The sequence below is a fragment of the Moschus berezovskii genome, chromosome 3, assembly GCF_049115385.1.
Source record: "Moschus berezovskii isolate FMDL1 chromosome 3, NW_MosBer_1.0, whole genome shotgun sequence".
Lineage (NCBI taxonomy): Eukaryota > Metazoa > Chordata > Mammalia > Artiodactyla > Moschidae > Moschus > Moschus berezovskii.
Genome location: NC_142462.1, coordinates 103,287,873 through 103,303,949, shown reverse-complemented (window position 1 = coordinate 103,303,949; position 16,077 = coordinate 103,287,873). Strand labels below are relative to the sequence as shown.

The window sequence follows — 16,077 nt, the reverse complement described above, 5'->3', positions numbered from 1 at the left end:
GGGGTACCGTCTCGGCCTTGGAGTGGGCGGATTCAGCTGTGACTGCGAGCTCTGCCACTCACTCACTGACCTTGGAGAAATTAGCCAAGACTCCAGGACCGTTTTTGGAAAATAAGATAAAAGACTTTGAGGGTTGACGTGAAAACAACATGCGGAAATGTCTTAAAAGAGCCTGTAATAATAGAAACATTACAAAATTTTTTAAAAAAATTTATGCTTTATATTGGCTGTGCTGTGCGCGGGCTTTCTCTAGTTGTGGCAGGTGGGGGCTACTCTCTAGCTGCAGTGCTCTGGTTTCCCATTGTGGTGGCTTCTTTGGTTGCAGAGCACAGGCTCTAGGCTCTTGGACTTCAGTAGTCGTGGCACACGGGCTTAGTTGCCCCACTGAGACGTGGAATTTTCCCGAACCAGGGATGGAATCCGTGTCCCCTGCATTGGCAGGCGTATTCTTAACCGCTGGAGGAGCAGGGAAGTGCTACAAAATGGTTTTTAAAAGAGCCTGAAAAGAGTTCTTATACCGGTTGTGGGATAAAGCAAGAAAGGACCCCGTAGGGCAGTTCTGCTTCCAACCGTCAGCTCATCCTGACATCCTCCCTGCAGAGGGAGAATAGAGTTTAGGACTAGGAGCCTCATTCATTTTAATGACTCATCTCCTTTCTTTTTATTCAAGTTATCAGGCATCTATCATGTGCCTGACACTCAGTTTTGGGCCCAGGAATTCAGCCCTAAATGCAACAAAGTTCCTTTTTTCTTTGGCGGGGGGTGGGGGTGAGGGTGGGGTCATGTAGGGAGCATGGCAGACTTGTAAATGATAGGTGCAATGGGATGTATTACATTGAGTTTATTAAATTGATGTGATGATGGCTGACAATTCTTAGACTGGTAGATGGGGAAGGTCTCTTTGAGGTTTAGCTGAGATTTGGACAATGAGTCAGCTATGTCAAGGTCAGGGGACAGGACATTGCAGGCCCAGGGCAGGAGGAGGAGACTGGACCGGGAAGCAGGGGCGGGGTCCTGAAAGGCTCTGCAACCAAGGTCAGGTGTGTTTTTGTTTTCTTTCATATGTTTGATGAATTGGCTTCCAAGGCCGGTATTTGTGTACCAGGTTCTCATATATTTCCTTTCTCTAATCCTTCATCAGCAAAGCAAACCCAAGTTCCAGCTACTTTTAGGAGAAGATCTGTGCTTTCTCCTCTGCTGGCCCCTCTCTTAATCCCTGGGTTGGGGCAGCTCATATTCCTTGCTTACAGTCAATGGGTCATCACAACTTTCTCAGATTAATGTCTACCTGGCTTAGTTTCAGATCTGTTCTAGTCCTGCTTTTCCTGAGTTCCAGACTGGAGGTCTGGAAAAAAAACAACATATAAAGCACCAGAAATGGATGGTCTAGTGACAACTGGTACAACTTCAGTGGCAGCACCATTTTCCACTGACCAAAAGAGTCATCAGTCTTTGCACTAGAGAAAGCCTTAGCACTGACCTGCAGGAGGTGAGGAGGGCTGCTGAGGTGTGGGGCTGAAAGGCAGACTTCCTTACAACAAAGAGCACAGGTTGATGTTAGAATCAAAGGAAACGGTCATCGACAACATAAGCATTTTTCTTAAATACCAGTCCACTTAAGAATCACTTAATGTTCAGGACCTAAGAGCCATTTGTTCTACAAGAATTGCACAAATCTTCCTGTGTAAACTGGAAGATGATGTTAAATTTAGATAACTATTCAAACTCACATTAGAAAAGCACTAGTTAATCTTATCTGTTTATAGTACACATCCTTATGTCTTCTTTATAAATAGTAACATTAACTGTGCTGTTCTTAAAAAAAAATTGCCAGAAATAAAGTGTTCATTCTTAGAATATTCAAACTTAGAATATTCTGTCACTATCTTTCTTAGAAGTTACATTTAAAAATTTCTATTTCTTCCTTTCTACTCTGGTGGTTTCTTCCTTCCTCCCTCCCTCCTCCCCTTCCTTCCTTCCTTCCCTTTTTCTTTTTATCTCATTAAGTTCAACAGTATAGCACTGCATTCGCTTCATCCATTATAGCCTGAATTTTGAAGAGGAATTTGCAGAAAAAATAAAATTCTTTGTAGGTAATCTCAAGCACTAGGTCCCAACAGTGAGAAACTTGGAGTGCAGTAAGACCAGGTGGGGCAGACTCAGGAAATTATCTAGGGCAGGGGCTGGCAAACTCAGAAAGCAAATGTTTTAGGCTTTTCAGGCCTTGTAACCTCTTTTCCCAACTACTCGACTCTGCTGATGTAGAATGAAAGCATTTATAGACAACACATGAACAAATGAGCGTGACTGTGTTCCAATAAAATTATTATGGAGACTAAAATTTAATGTCCTAGAATTTTCATGTATCATATTTTTCTTCTATGGATTCCCACCCCCCCCACCTAAGCATTTAAGAATGTGAAAACTATTCTTAGTTCACAGGTTGTATAAAACTGCCAGTGGGCCAAATTTGGGCTATAGTTTGCTCACCCCTGAGCTAGAGAATTTAAATGCTATTCCTGCTGGAGGATTCTTTAATAGGGTGGGAATAACCAGCAATTATTGAATACTCATGTTTAACAAGCATTATTCTAAGCATTACTATATTGATACATTTAATCCTTATAAAGGAAATTTATGACTAACCTAGACAGCATATTAAAAAGCAGAGACATTACTTTGCCAACAAAGGTCCGTCTAGTCAAGGCTATGGTTTTTCCAGTAGTCATGTATGGATGTGAGAGTTGGACCGTAAAGAAAGCTGAGCACCAAAGAATTGATGCTTTTGAACTGTGGTGTTGGAGAAGACTCTTGAGAATCCCCTGGACTGCAAAGAGATCCAACCAGTCCATCCTAAAGGAGATCAGTCCTGGGTATTCATTGGAAGGTCTGATGTTGAAGCTGAAACTCCAATACTTTGGCCACCTGATGAGAAGAACTGACTCATTTGAAAAGATCCTGATGCTGGAAAAGATTGAGGGCAAGAGGAGAAGGGGACGACAGAGGATGAGATGGTTGGATGGCATCACCAACTCAATGGACATGAGTTTGGGTGGGCTCCGGGTGTTGGTGTTGGACAGGGAGGCCTGGCGTGCTGCAGCTCATGGGGTTGCAGAGTCAGACACGACTGAGTGACTGAACTGAACTGAATCCTTATAGTTCTGGTTAAAGTGGGTAGTATTATTACCCCCATTTATAGATGGGGAATCTGAGGCATTGGAGAAGGCATTCTCCAGTATTCTTGCTTGGAGAACTCCGTGGACAGAGGAGCCTGGCATGCTACAGTCTATGGGGTCACAAAGAGTTGGACACGACTGAGCGACCATCACTACTACTTATCTGAGGCATGAGTGAGTGAGTGAGTGAACTCGCTCAGTCATGTCCGACTCTTTGTGACCCCGTGGACTGTAGCCCACCAGGCTTCTCCGTCCATGGGATTCTCCAGGCAAGAATACTGGAGTGGGTTACCATTTCCTTCTCCAGGGGATCTTCCCGACCCAGGGATCGAACCCGGGTCTCCCGCATTGCGGGCAGACGCTTTAACCTCTGAGCCACCAGGGAAGCATAGCGAGATGAAATAACTTGTCATTTACCACACAGTTCGTGGAGGCAGAGCCTGGATATTACAACTCACCAAGTTGGGCCCTGCACCGTCAATCTGAGCCCTTATGCTGTATGGCCTTTCTGGGTAAATTATCTCACATCTTGCAGCAGAGACATATTTTCACAGGCATCCACATGGAGGATCTTTGTCCTGCCAGCTCCATTAAGCATTTGAACAAAAAGTTACAGAATATTCAAAGTACTGTTTCCATTTGGAGGCAAGGGGACAGATGGCACTGTCTTATTTAGTAAGTCACTGTCACCAAAGGTGTTTGGGCAGAGGTGGGATGACTTTTGTGCTCTTGCAGTTCCTTTGAAAGGCTTTGGTTATTTTCTTTTCCATAAAATAAAAGTAAAAATTTTAAATCTTGCTTTTTGAAATTTAAGTCTGACTAATTACTAAAGGAACGAACAGGCTACGCATCCCCCACAGCCCACTCAGATACAGTCTCATTCAGCTTACAGGGGCTGAGAGTCTGAATAGCCAGAAGAACTGCTATATTGATACATTTATGAATATTGTATTTCTAGGAAATAAACATGTAGGAAATTGTATTTCAACTAGCTTTGGCCTATTGCTGTTAGAACTGAGTGAATCTTTTAACCCACCACAGCATACACACATGCACACACCGTGTCCTTCCCGTCTATAGCTTTTCTTCTAACAGTTCTTTTTAAAGTTAATCTCTTTTCTTTTTGGCTGCACCACATATGGGATCTTAGTTCCCTGACCAGAGATTGAACCTGTGTTCCCTGTAATGCAAGCTCGGAGTCTTAAGCACTGGCCCTAACATTTCTTAGCTGGAAAATGTCGGAAAGCAGAGTTAAGGAAGAATTATTTGATTTAATTATTTGATATATTAAATTTAACCATACAAGAGAATACTGATATAGAAAAATATATCTGCAGGATAAATAAGCGAAAGAATAGAACAGTATATTGTGTTCCTATCTGTAGGAAAAAAAATGTCGATGACAAAGAGATGGATATGGGAATTTTCTGAAAGAACAAAAAATAGAAAAAACTACTGACAGTGATTAATTCTGGGGAACAAGATGAGATCTGGGTTGGGAGATTACATTTTTCATTGTGTACTCTGAAAATTATTTGAATTTTTTACATGTACCTTCTTAATAAAAATACCAATACATAAATGTATTCTTCAGTTTGACACATGTTCCCTCATGTCTCATCTGCTCTCCAAGGCTAAGATTTTCTTTGCTTGAATCTCTTTCGACTACATCAATAGCTGCAAGTATTTTCTAAATAAAAGTAACTTCCCTAGGTCTTGCATTATACCTCTAATACTGACAGAGTAAATGAACCAATATTGCTATTTGTTAGTGTCTGATGAGTTTCAGTGGGTTGAATGGTGGCCCTCTAAAGGAATGTCCATGTCTTCATTCCTGGAACCTGTGAATACGGCAAAAGATGTAAGTAAGGCTATTTAGGTGGCTACAGAGCTCACCAGTTATAGCATCCAATGAGAGCAAAGTCGTGAGTTTGTCTGTTGTATAAACCAGTGTAATTTTTGTTCCAAAATCACAGGTGCATTCTTATTTTTTTTTTTTGGCTGTGCCATGCATCTTGTGGGATCTTAGTTCCCTGACCAGGGACTGAACCCAGGCCCTGGCAGTGAAAGCATCAAATCTTAACCAGTGAACTGCCAGGGAATTTGTCACAAGGACATTCTTAATCTCAGCTATTTTTATTGTAAATATGGGTCATCTCAAGAAGGACTAGAGAAAAAAGAATTCTACTTGGGGGAAAAACAGAAAGCACAGAACACTGGTCTTTATATGACAACAATTAATACTTTTCAGGTGGAAGAGCTGGAGATCTATGGACAAGGAAGGTCAAGAAAGCTACACTGAAAATATCAGCAAAAAACACTGAAATGGATGGTTTGAAATATTCATTGAAAAGCTGTTGATATTCTCAAGAAGAATCTCTAGGGAGTTCCCTGGTTGCCTAGTGGTTAGAATTCCTGGCTTTCACTTCCATGGCCTGGGTTCAATTCCCGGTTGGGGAACTGAGATCCTGCAAGACAAACAGCGCAGTCATTAAAAAAAAAAAAAAAAAGCATCTCAGAAAGTCCCACCACCGATCTCAAGGGCAACCTGGGAAGCTGTTGTGACTGTCTAACCGTATGTCTGGTTGCAATTGCCTCCCTATAGACAGTACGCTTCTCTGGTCCAACGTTAGGCTCATCCACGTCAACTGCTTTTTGCCGGTAGAATATGAGCAATTTGGGCTTCCCTGGTGGCTCAGATGGTAAACAATCTGCCTGCCATGCAGGAGACCCAGGTTTGATCCCTGGTTTGGGAAGATCCCATGGAGGAGGGAATGGCAACCCATTCCAGTATTTTCGCTTGGAGAATTCCATGGACAGAGGAGATTGGCAGGCTACAGTCTAAGGGGTTGCAGAGAGTCAGACACGACTATATGACTAACACTTTCGCTATGAGCAATTTGACCTCTGCCACATTCAAGCAGGAGCTTTAAATATGCTTGCATGGTATGGTTCGGTCTTTTGCTCCTGCCCTTTACTATGAGAACAGCATGTTCCAGGTAGGGGCTATTCCATCAGTCTAGTGCCAGAATAAGACAGCATCTGGAGTAGAGCTAATCCATAAATTTAACCTGAGTCGAGCAGAGTAGCAGCTACCTGCCAGGACCAATAACAAGAGAAAAACGTTTGTCAGAAGTCACTGAGATTTTGCAGTTGTTTATATTAGTCTACCCCCAGGCATCCCTTTAACTTTCCTTTCTAGATCTAATGTCTTTAAGATTCTCTTGCGTTGAAGAAGTCAAAGACCAATTTCTAACTCCAGTTCAATTCTCTTTTTATTAAAGTGCTTCAGTAAATATATAGTGTCATGAACAATCAACACAAACTTTAATGAAACATTCACAAATAAAAATCTTCTACTTTATAAATCACTGAAATAATGTTCTTCCATGTTGTAACAGTAATCATCATTGACTGGTTACTCTGAATTTATTCCTAACCACACACATGTATTCTCAAATTGGGAGATTCAAGTCAATTACTGTAACAAATGGGACTGGCTTTCAGTACCTGAATGCTGGTCCTAGCAAGTCAGTAGAAAAATGATGTGATCTGAAACTAATCATGTATCCTTGGTGCCTCAGTTTTCCCATCTGCACTGAGGGTTAATCTTCCCTTAGAGACGATTTATTAAAAGAGAGTATGAAATGTTAAAGTTTAGTATACATCTATGTCTTAGAAAGCATTCATGTGCATATTTTTAAGAGTAACCTCTGTTCTTGATTAAATTAAATACTACATACTGTGTATTCAAAATAAATAGATTGATAATTACTTTCCTTAAAAGTTGTCTTTTCACTTAAATCACATTAAAATCATAAAATAGAGTTCAAATAATGATATACTCAGTAAATTTTAATTGCAATGAGGACTGCTGTGCTACTCAGGCAAAATTTACAGACTATTTTAAGTTTCATCCATTACATACTTAACATTCTTCATGATCTCACCAAAAAAACCAAACACACAAACAGAAATCCTGCTGCTCTACAGCACAAGGAGGTAAACTCCAAGCTATGGCTAGAGTATGGGTTTAGTTTCTTTGGAAATTATCAGCAACTCTAACATGAGAGAGACTGTGGTTGACAAAGGGTGGAATAAATAAGCTGATTTTGACTAGACCTCCTGGCACCATAAAAGTGGCCTGGTGCTATCACAAAAAAGATTCAGCAGTGTCCTTGTTGCAGGGAGGGGGCATTTAAATTAAAAAAACTTGAAACTACAGATGCCATAACTTTGAGGACAGAAGAGAAGTAAGATGATCCTGACTGAATCAGAAACTTTCCTAAAAACTGCTTCAGTTGGGAAGCATGTGATTCTGCTGTAAGAAAGAGAAGTTCAAAGAGGTTGGTACACGAACCCTTACATTTTCAAAGAAATGTGTAATACTTTTAGGTAGAAACAGAATTGCTAAATCTCCACAGGACACTTTGAAACTGCTAGGAGTAAAAAGGGGGGACAAAATTACTAATCAACATAGGAGAGAAAGAAAAATGGTAAGCTGTGATGCTCTGGGTGTTCTGTTTCATTAAAAAATAAACTGATCATGAGCACTAATGGATGTGTCATCTCAATAAATAAAACCTCCTATAGTTAACTTGTCATTTAAAAATGAACTGGGTGAAAGGGATAATTTTCTGCAATGTACTCAGTCATTTTAAGACTGAAGTGGTTTCAGAAAAACATGAAACATCCTTGGAGGAGGCCTGACTGTTTCATATTGGTTTGTGGCAGATCACTCCATGCCGTACATAGAGTACACAAGGAAATTTCACACTGAACATAGATCTCCTAAGGAATAAAGAAAAAACACTTTACATGATATACTTTTCTCTAACATGCAGTATTTATGTAACAGTAAACCATCATCCTTCACAGAGAAGATGCAGGTGCTCTAAAAATCATCTTAGAGCGAATTTTAGAAAAAGGTGTCAAAATGTTAACTTTTAAAATACAGACTTAATTTCAATGTTAGGTTTGCAAACCCTTTGGTAATCCAGGGTGAGCAAGAAGAAAATGTCCTACTTTATGACCTGCAGATCCTATTACCTATGATGAATGCTATAAGTCAAATGCCATAATAAACTTATTCCCACTCTTGGGGCCAGCAGAGGCTAGCCTGGTTCTAGGCAAGACTAAAGGAGGGAGTGGTCCCACAAAAGAACCTGGCCAGGACTGATCCAGGAGGAGATTTCAAGGTCAGCTGGGTACCCAAATGACCCCAGGGCAAGGAAATCAAAATTTTTTTTTAATCATGAAGGATCCCAGCCTTCTACTATCTCCTGGCCTAACTGTCCCCAGAACAGTCCTGAGCCACGCTGGGTGTCCTAAGGCTAGGCCAGCTCTATCCTGAACAAGCACTCCCAGGGCTGGAAACAAAGGCTGAGTGGGCAGGGTTGGCAGAGCACCATTTATTGGAGCCAACCCCCACCTATCAGAAGCTTGTTGACAAGAGCTCAGTCAGTGATTCTGGAGCAGCTCCTCCCAACAGATGGGCTGTGAAAACACCTCTCTCTCCAGCCAGAGCTCATAGGAATAGTGGAAATCCTCAGGCAGATCCAACCTCTGCCCCAGCACACTCTGCAAGCAGTTATCCACAGGTGAAAACTCAGAGTCCTGGGGTCTGTCATACCGGCGGCTGTTAAAAGCTTCAATGTTGGCCCTCAAGGTGCATTCTTCCGCTTGGAAGTCCCATGGCCTGGCATCAATGTCTGTGTTGGGAAGATTAGAAAGAAAAAGATGTATACAACTCAGGACACTCCTTATCTTAGCATGGTCTATGGGACACCAACAATGGAACAGCTCAGAATTCCCTTTTTTGCAAAGAGCAATATACAAAGTAAGTACATAACATGCTGCCAGTCAGGTTTAAAAAATACATGCCCATGTACATATGCTTATACATGCAGAGACTGTCTTTGGAAGCATCTAGAAACTGGCTAACAGCGATTACCATTGAGAGGGAAATGAGGGCCGTGAGGGAGATGAACCTCTTTTTATTGTATTTCCTTTTCATTATTTCACTGCTACTAATTATACATATTTTCCCAAAATAGCAACTCAATTCCCTCTATTGAACTTTCCTCGGGAATGGAAGTTACCCATTTGAAAGAAATCACAGTTTTCAAGGAATGGTAAGAGGCAGGAAGGGGCACAAGGAGAATCAGCATGGACTAACTACTAAAGACTTTCCTGACTTCCTGCATCCACTCCACCTGCCCCACCCTGCGCATGATAAATCCATATGCAGCTTATGTTAATATTATGAGGTGAAGTCTTCCAAGAAAGTTAAAACAGAAAACAATCTGCTTTGCTTCTATTTACCCCATTTAGACACTTATTTCAGGGCCAGAGGTATGTATTTCCCAGATTTTTTAACGTCTCGCACTCAACAGGTGCAGCTTGGGTTTGGGCTCATGATGGCAGCAGTGACAGACTGCCATTTGCAAGATAAAACATGCCCATGTTTTAAAAACCTAGAAGAACTTAGGCGTTAGGCTTCCCTGATAGCTCAGAGGGTAAAGAGTCTGCCTGCAATGCAGGAGACCCGGGTTCAATCCCTGGGTTGGGAAGATCCCTTGGAGAAGGAAATGGGCAACCCACTCCAGTATTCTTGCCTGCAGGATCCCCATGGACAGTGGAACCTGGCAGGCTATAGTCCATGGGGTCTCAAAGAGTCAGACACAACTGATCAACTTCACTTTTACTTTCTTTCACCTCATAAAAACTTAAACAGTTAATTGTGCTTTAGGTCTTAGAGAAGTTGCATAATGGCTTATTATCTGACAATCATATGATTCCCTTAGTTCTCTGCACTCTATTTACTGCAGCACCCTCTATATTCAAAAGAAAATGAAGTCCTCAGTCATGTCCGACTCTTTGTGAGCCCATGGACTGTAGCCTACCAGGCTAATTTCCAGCCTACCAGGCTAAATTCCATCCATGGAATTTTCCAGGCAAGAGTACTGGAGCAGGTTGCCATTTCCTTCTCCAGGGCATAATCCCGACTCAGGGATCAACCTGGGTCTCCCACATTGCAGGCAGATGCTTTACCATCTAAGCCACCAGGGAAGCCCCATCCTCTATATTCAGGCAGGTGACAAATCCCAGCAAAGATAAATCATTAGTCATCTAACCAATAACTCTTAAACACAATTATGCAAATGATGGCCAAATCCCACTACAGCTCTTCAAAATAAATTCTTTCAACTCTGGTAAGCCTATAATATCTTGGTAGGTCAATCAGAAATATAATGTCTCCTGATACAATATGTGATATGTTATACAATATGCAGTTCACTATAGTATAATACATTACCTAGACTGTACTATAGCCCAAAAGATTTAAGTTGAATTAATCAGACCTTTAGATCTACCTTTTAGTCTACAGATAATGCCAGAGATAGAAAAACAAGGTAAATGAAACCACAAAGAAGCAAGCAGACAAGTCCAGAAGGTGGATATTCTGTAGGAGAGCTGGTCTAGTTCTTCAGTTTTGTCAGTGTTATGGGAAAAAAAAACCCCTGCTAGATTCAAAACAAATAAAAGGACATAACAATCAGATGAAACTTGTGGCCCTGGGCTAGATTATGACTTGGAAAAAAAAGGCTTTAAAGAACATTTCGGGGCAACTGGGAAATTCTGGACATGGACTTGATTATTAGATAAAATGAACATATATTGATATGGAAAGGTAGAGATAATGTTAACTAAAAAGAGAAGATTATAAAATAGCATATACAGTTTGCTTTCACTTAAATAAAATCTATACATATATATAGAAGAAAAAATCTGTAAGAATATATGATAAGATTTCTGTTTCAATCTTTGGGTGGTACAAATGTGGCATAAATATGATAATACAGTAAAGTGTTTGCTTCCTTGTATTATCTAACTGCTTTGTAATAATTAAAGGTTATTTTAACTTTATGGCTTCCCTGGTGGCTCAGACATGCAACGTAGGAGACCCACGTTCAATCCCTGGGTCAGGAAGATCCCCGGGAGAAGGAAATGGCAACTCACTCCAATACTCTTGCCTGGAGAATTCCATGGTTAGAGGAGCCTGGTGGGCTACAGTCCATGGGGTCGCAAAGAGTTTTTTAATCTTAAAAACCTCTCAGAGAAACCTGTCACTTAAAGGAACATTTTGAAAAGGGGTAATTATCCCTCAAGTGACTTGTTTTATAATAATGAATTACCACAGCTTACATGGAATAGGGTACATGGCAGTGCCTTACTGTTTGTTCTAGCAGCACCTGACTATAGTCACATATATTTTCATCTAAAATGTGTTAACAGTTCATACCAAAACAGTAGAGAGGTCTAATTAGCTTTGTTTAAACCCCAGGCCACTCCCAGAGGCCAAAAGCTCTGAGAATACTCACCATTCCCATAAGCCCAGTCATCATTCATGCGGTGGCGTACTTTCTGATAAATGGCTGACATGGTTTTCATGTTGCTTTTCCTCCACTGGCGCCCCAGGTACTTGGTCTGTATTTTCAGCAGCTTCAGCACATAAAGTTGCAGCATGGCCTGTTTGACCTTGAGGGCCCGCTTTAAGATTGGAGCAGATTTAAATACTACCAGCATCTGTCCATTTAAAGAGGGGTAAGGGTGAAGAAAGATAGATAAGGATCTAAAGTTTCCTGGAATTTCCAACTCACAGATAAATTAAACCGAACCTGGCTAACCTCAGACTACTATGGGGAGCTTTGGGAAATCTATGGTCCAGGCTCCATTTAGAGTTAGTCTTTAAGAAAAGAAAGGAAGCACTTTATTTATATTTCACAATTCAAAATATCTAATATTCAAAGGGTCAAAAAATTTTGTCAGTCTCACATGCCATTTCTACAGTTACCAGTGTATCTTCTGGAGGTAACTGTATGTATGTGTGCATTACTTTTATTAACAAAATGATAGCAGATACATACCCTTTCACACTGTTCCATACCTTGATTTTTACTTAACAATATAACTTGAAAATTATTCCAAAGCAGTATAGAACTGTCTCATTCTTTTTAATGGTTGTATTTACATTCTACTGTAACAATGTACCATAAATTATTTAACCAGTTGGTATTAATGAACATTTATGTTGCTTCCAATCTTTGATGATTACAAATAATGCTCAGTGAGTAATCTTAGACTTGTATCATGACTATAATGCGTGACTATAATCCAAAAAACAATGCTAACTTCCTTACCAGAGCTTCCCTGAGGGAGGGTCCATATTCGGTTCCCCGAAAAGAAATGGATTGGGAAATAATTATAAAATAAGTGCCTAGAATTAGGACGTCCCAAGTCTTATGGAGCATTCAGTGTCTGTCTACAGAGCTCACAAAGCAGGAAGTCCATATTTATTAAAAATTTTAAAAATCCAGTTTAGTGGACACCATGATCTGAAGTCCTACTCACCATGGTTCTCGAATGCTTCCATTTGGTCAGTTTATTGAGGAGCCTCAGGAGATTGATGCAGGAAAAGAGGTTCCTCCAGCAGAACTGGTTGTTGTCACCAGCTTCCTATAATAAGGAATGCCCATCATTATCTCATGGGGCTTCCCTGGTGGCTCAGATGGTAAAGAATCTGTCTGCAATGCAGGAGACCCAGGTTTGATTACTGGATAGGGAAAATCGCCTGGAAAAGGGAATGGCAACCCACTCCAGTATTCCTGCCTGGAGAATTCATGGACAGAGGAGCCTGGCAGGCTACAGTCCATGGGGTTGCAAAGTCAAACACAACTGACCAACACTGAGACAGCATTATCTCAACCCTTCATGGATAATAGCCTTGTTGTGGTGAAGGGGCCTGCGTAACTCAATGAAGCTATGAGCCATGCCCATGCAGGGCCACCCAAGATGAACGGGTCACAGTGGAGAGTTCTTACAAAATGTGGTCCAACGGAGAAGGGAATGGCAAGCCACTCCAGCATTCTTGCGGTGAGAACCCCATGAACAGTATGAAAAGGCAAAAAGATATGAGACCTGGGAAGATGAGCCCCCCCAGGTTAGAAGGTGTCCAACATGCTAAGGGGAAAAGTGGAGGGCAATTACTAATAGCTCCAGAAAGAATGAAGCATCTGGGCCAAAGTGGAAACAACCCTTAGTTGTGGATGTGTCTGGTGGTGAAAGTAAAGTCTGATGCTGTAAAGAACAATATTGCATAGGATCCAGGAATGTTAGGTCCATGAATTGAGGTAAACTGGATGTGGTCAAGCAGGATATGGCAAGAGTGAACATGGACATTTTAGGAATCAGTGAACTAAAATGGACAGGAATGGACGAATTTAATTTGGATAACCATTACATCTACTACTGTGGGCAAGAATCCTTTAAAATAAATAAGAGTATCCCTCATAGTCAACAAAAGAGTCCAAAATGCAGTAGTTGGGTGCAATCTCAAAAATGACAGAATGATCTTGGTTCGTTTCCAAGGTAAACCATTCTACATAACAGTAATCTAAGTCTATGCCACAACCACTAATGCCGAAGAAGCTGAAGTTGAATGGTTCTGTGAAGACCTATAAGACCTTCTATAACTAATACCAAAAAAAAAAGATGTCCTTTTCATCATAGGGGATTGGAATACAAAAGTAGGAAGTCAAGCGGTATCTGGAGTAATAGGCAAGTTTTTGGCCTTGGAGTACAAAATGAAGCAGGGTAGAGGCTAACACAGTTTTGTCAAGACTGGCCATAGCAAACAGCCTCTTCCAACAACATAAGAGATGACTCTACACATGGACATCACCAGGGGTCAATACAGAAATCAGATTGATTATATTCTTCGCAGTTGAAGATGGAGAAACTCTACATAGTAAGCAAAAACAAGACCCTGAGCTGACTGTGGCTCAGATCATCAGTTCTTTACTGCAAAATTCAGGCTTAAATTGAAGAAAGTAGGGAAAAACCACGGAGAAGGCAATGGCAAGCCACTCCAGTACTCTTGCCTAGAAAATCCCATGGACGGAGGAGCCTGGTAGGCTGCAGTCCATGGGGTTGCTACAAGTCAGACATGACTGAGCGACTTCACTTTCACTTTTCACTTTCACACACTGGAGAAGGAAATGGCAACCCACTCCAGTGTTCTTGCCTGGAGAATCCCAGGGACGGGGGAGCCTGGTGGGCTGCCGTCTATGGGGTCGCACAAAGTTGGACACGACTGAAGTGACTAAGCAGCAGCAGGGAAAAACCAAAGGGCCATTCAGGTATGACCTAAATCAAATCCCTTGTGATTATACAGTTCAGTTTAGTCGCTCAGTTGTGTCTGACTCTTTGCGACCCCATGAATCTCAGCACGCCAGGCCTCCCTGTCCATCACCAACTCTTGGAGTTCACTCAAACTCATGTCCATCAAGTCAGTGATGCCATCCAGCCATCTCATTCTCTGTCATCCCCTTCTCCTCCTGCCCCCAATCCTTCCCAGCATCAGAGTCTTTTCCAGTGAGTCAACTCGTCGCATGAGGTGGCCAAAGTATTGGAGTTTCAGCTTTAGCATTAGTCCTTCCAATGAACACCCAGGACAGTAGAGGTGATGAATAGATTTAGGGATTGGATCTGGTAGAAAAAGTGCCTGAAGAACTATGGAGAGAGGTTCGTAACATTGTATAGAAGGCAGTGACTAAAACTATCCCAAAGAAATTCAAGAAGGCAAAGTGGTTGTCTGAGGAGGCTTTACAAATAGCTGAAGAAAAAGAGAACTGAAAAGCAAGGGAGAAAGAGAAAGATATACCTATCTGAATGTAGAGTTCCAGAGATTAGCAAGGAGAGATAAGAAGACCTTCTTAAATGAATAATGCAAAGACGAGAGGAAAACAACAGAATGGGAAAGACTAGAGAGCTCTTCAAGAAAACTTGAGCTATCAAGGGAACATTTCATGCAAGGATGAGCACAATAAAAGGACATAAATGGTAAGGACATAATAGAAGCAAAAGAAATGAAGAAGAGGTGGTCAAAAAACACAGAAGAACTACACAAGAAAGGTCTTAATTACCTGGATAACCACGATGGTGTGTCGTTCACCTAGAGCCAGACATCCTGGAGTGTAAAGTCAAGTGTGCCTTAGGAAGCATTAGTACGAACAAAGTAAGTGGAGGTGATAGAATTCCACCTGAGCTATTTCAAATCCTAAAGATGATGCTGTTAAAGTGTTGCACTCAATATGTCAGCAAATTTGGAAAACTCATCAATGGTCACAAGACTGGAAAAGGTCAGTTTTCATTCCAATCCTAAAGAAGGGCAATGCCAAAAAATGTTCAAACTATCATACAATTGCTTTCATTTTGCATGCTAGTAAGGTTATGCTCAAAATCCTTCAAGCTAGGCTTCAGCAGTATGTGAACCAGAACATACAGATGTACAAACTGGGTTTAGAAAAGGCAGAGACACCAGAGCTCAAATTGCCAACATCCACTGGATCACAGAAAAAGCAAGAGAATTCCAGAAAAACATCTACTTCTGCTTCATTGACTATGCTAAATCCTTTGACTGTGTGAATCACAACAAATTGTGGAAAGTTCTTAAAGTGATGAGAATACCAGACCACCTTACCTGTCTCTTGAGAAACCTGTATGAAGATCAAGAAGGAACAGTTAGAACCTTACATGGAACAACTGACTAGTTGAAAACTGGGAAAAGAGTATGACAAGGCTATATATTGTCATCCCATTTATTTAATTTATATGAACAGTACATCATGTGAAATGCTAGGCTGGATGAATCATAGGCTGGAATCAAGACTGCCAGAATGAATCACAGGCTGGTATCATAAGATACACAGATGATACCACGCTAATGGCAGAAAGTGAAGAGGAACTAAAGAGCCTCTTGATGAGGGTGAAAGAGGAGGATGAAAAGCTGGCTTGAAACTCAACATTCAAAAAACTAAGATCACGGCATCCAGTCCCA

The 16,077-nt window shown here is 41.2% G+C and overlaps 1 protein-coding gene across 2 annotated transcripts in view; it reads right to left on the bottom strand.

Moving 5' to 3' along the window:
- Positions 1-6,433: 6,433 nt before the first annotated feature.
- STRIP2 (striatin interacting protein 2) overlaps positions 6,434-16,077 on the bottom strand; it is a 47,752-nt gene continuing 38,108 nt past the window's right edge. Inside the window, exons 19-21 of one of the 2 annotated variants that reach the window (XM_055421249.2) lie at positions 12,591-12,695; positions 11,561-11,765; positions 6,434-8,887 (exon numbers count right to left, since the gene is read on the bottom strand). In XM_055421249.2, coding sequence (XP_055277224.1) covers positions 8,637-8,887; positions 11,561-11,765; positions 12,591-12,695 — 561 coding nt within the window. In that variant the 3' untranslated portion in view covers positions 6,434-8,636. Of the gene's footprint in view, positions 8,888-11,560; positions 11,766-12,590; positions 12,764-16,077 lie in introns of those variants that run through there. The other variant, XM_055421250.2, reaches the window with a different exon arrangement.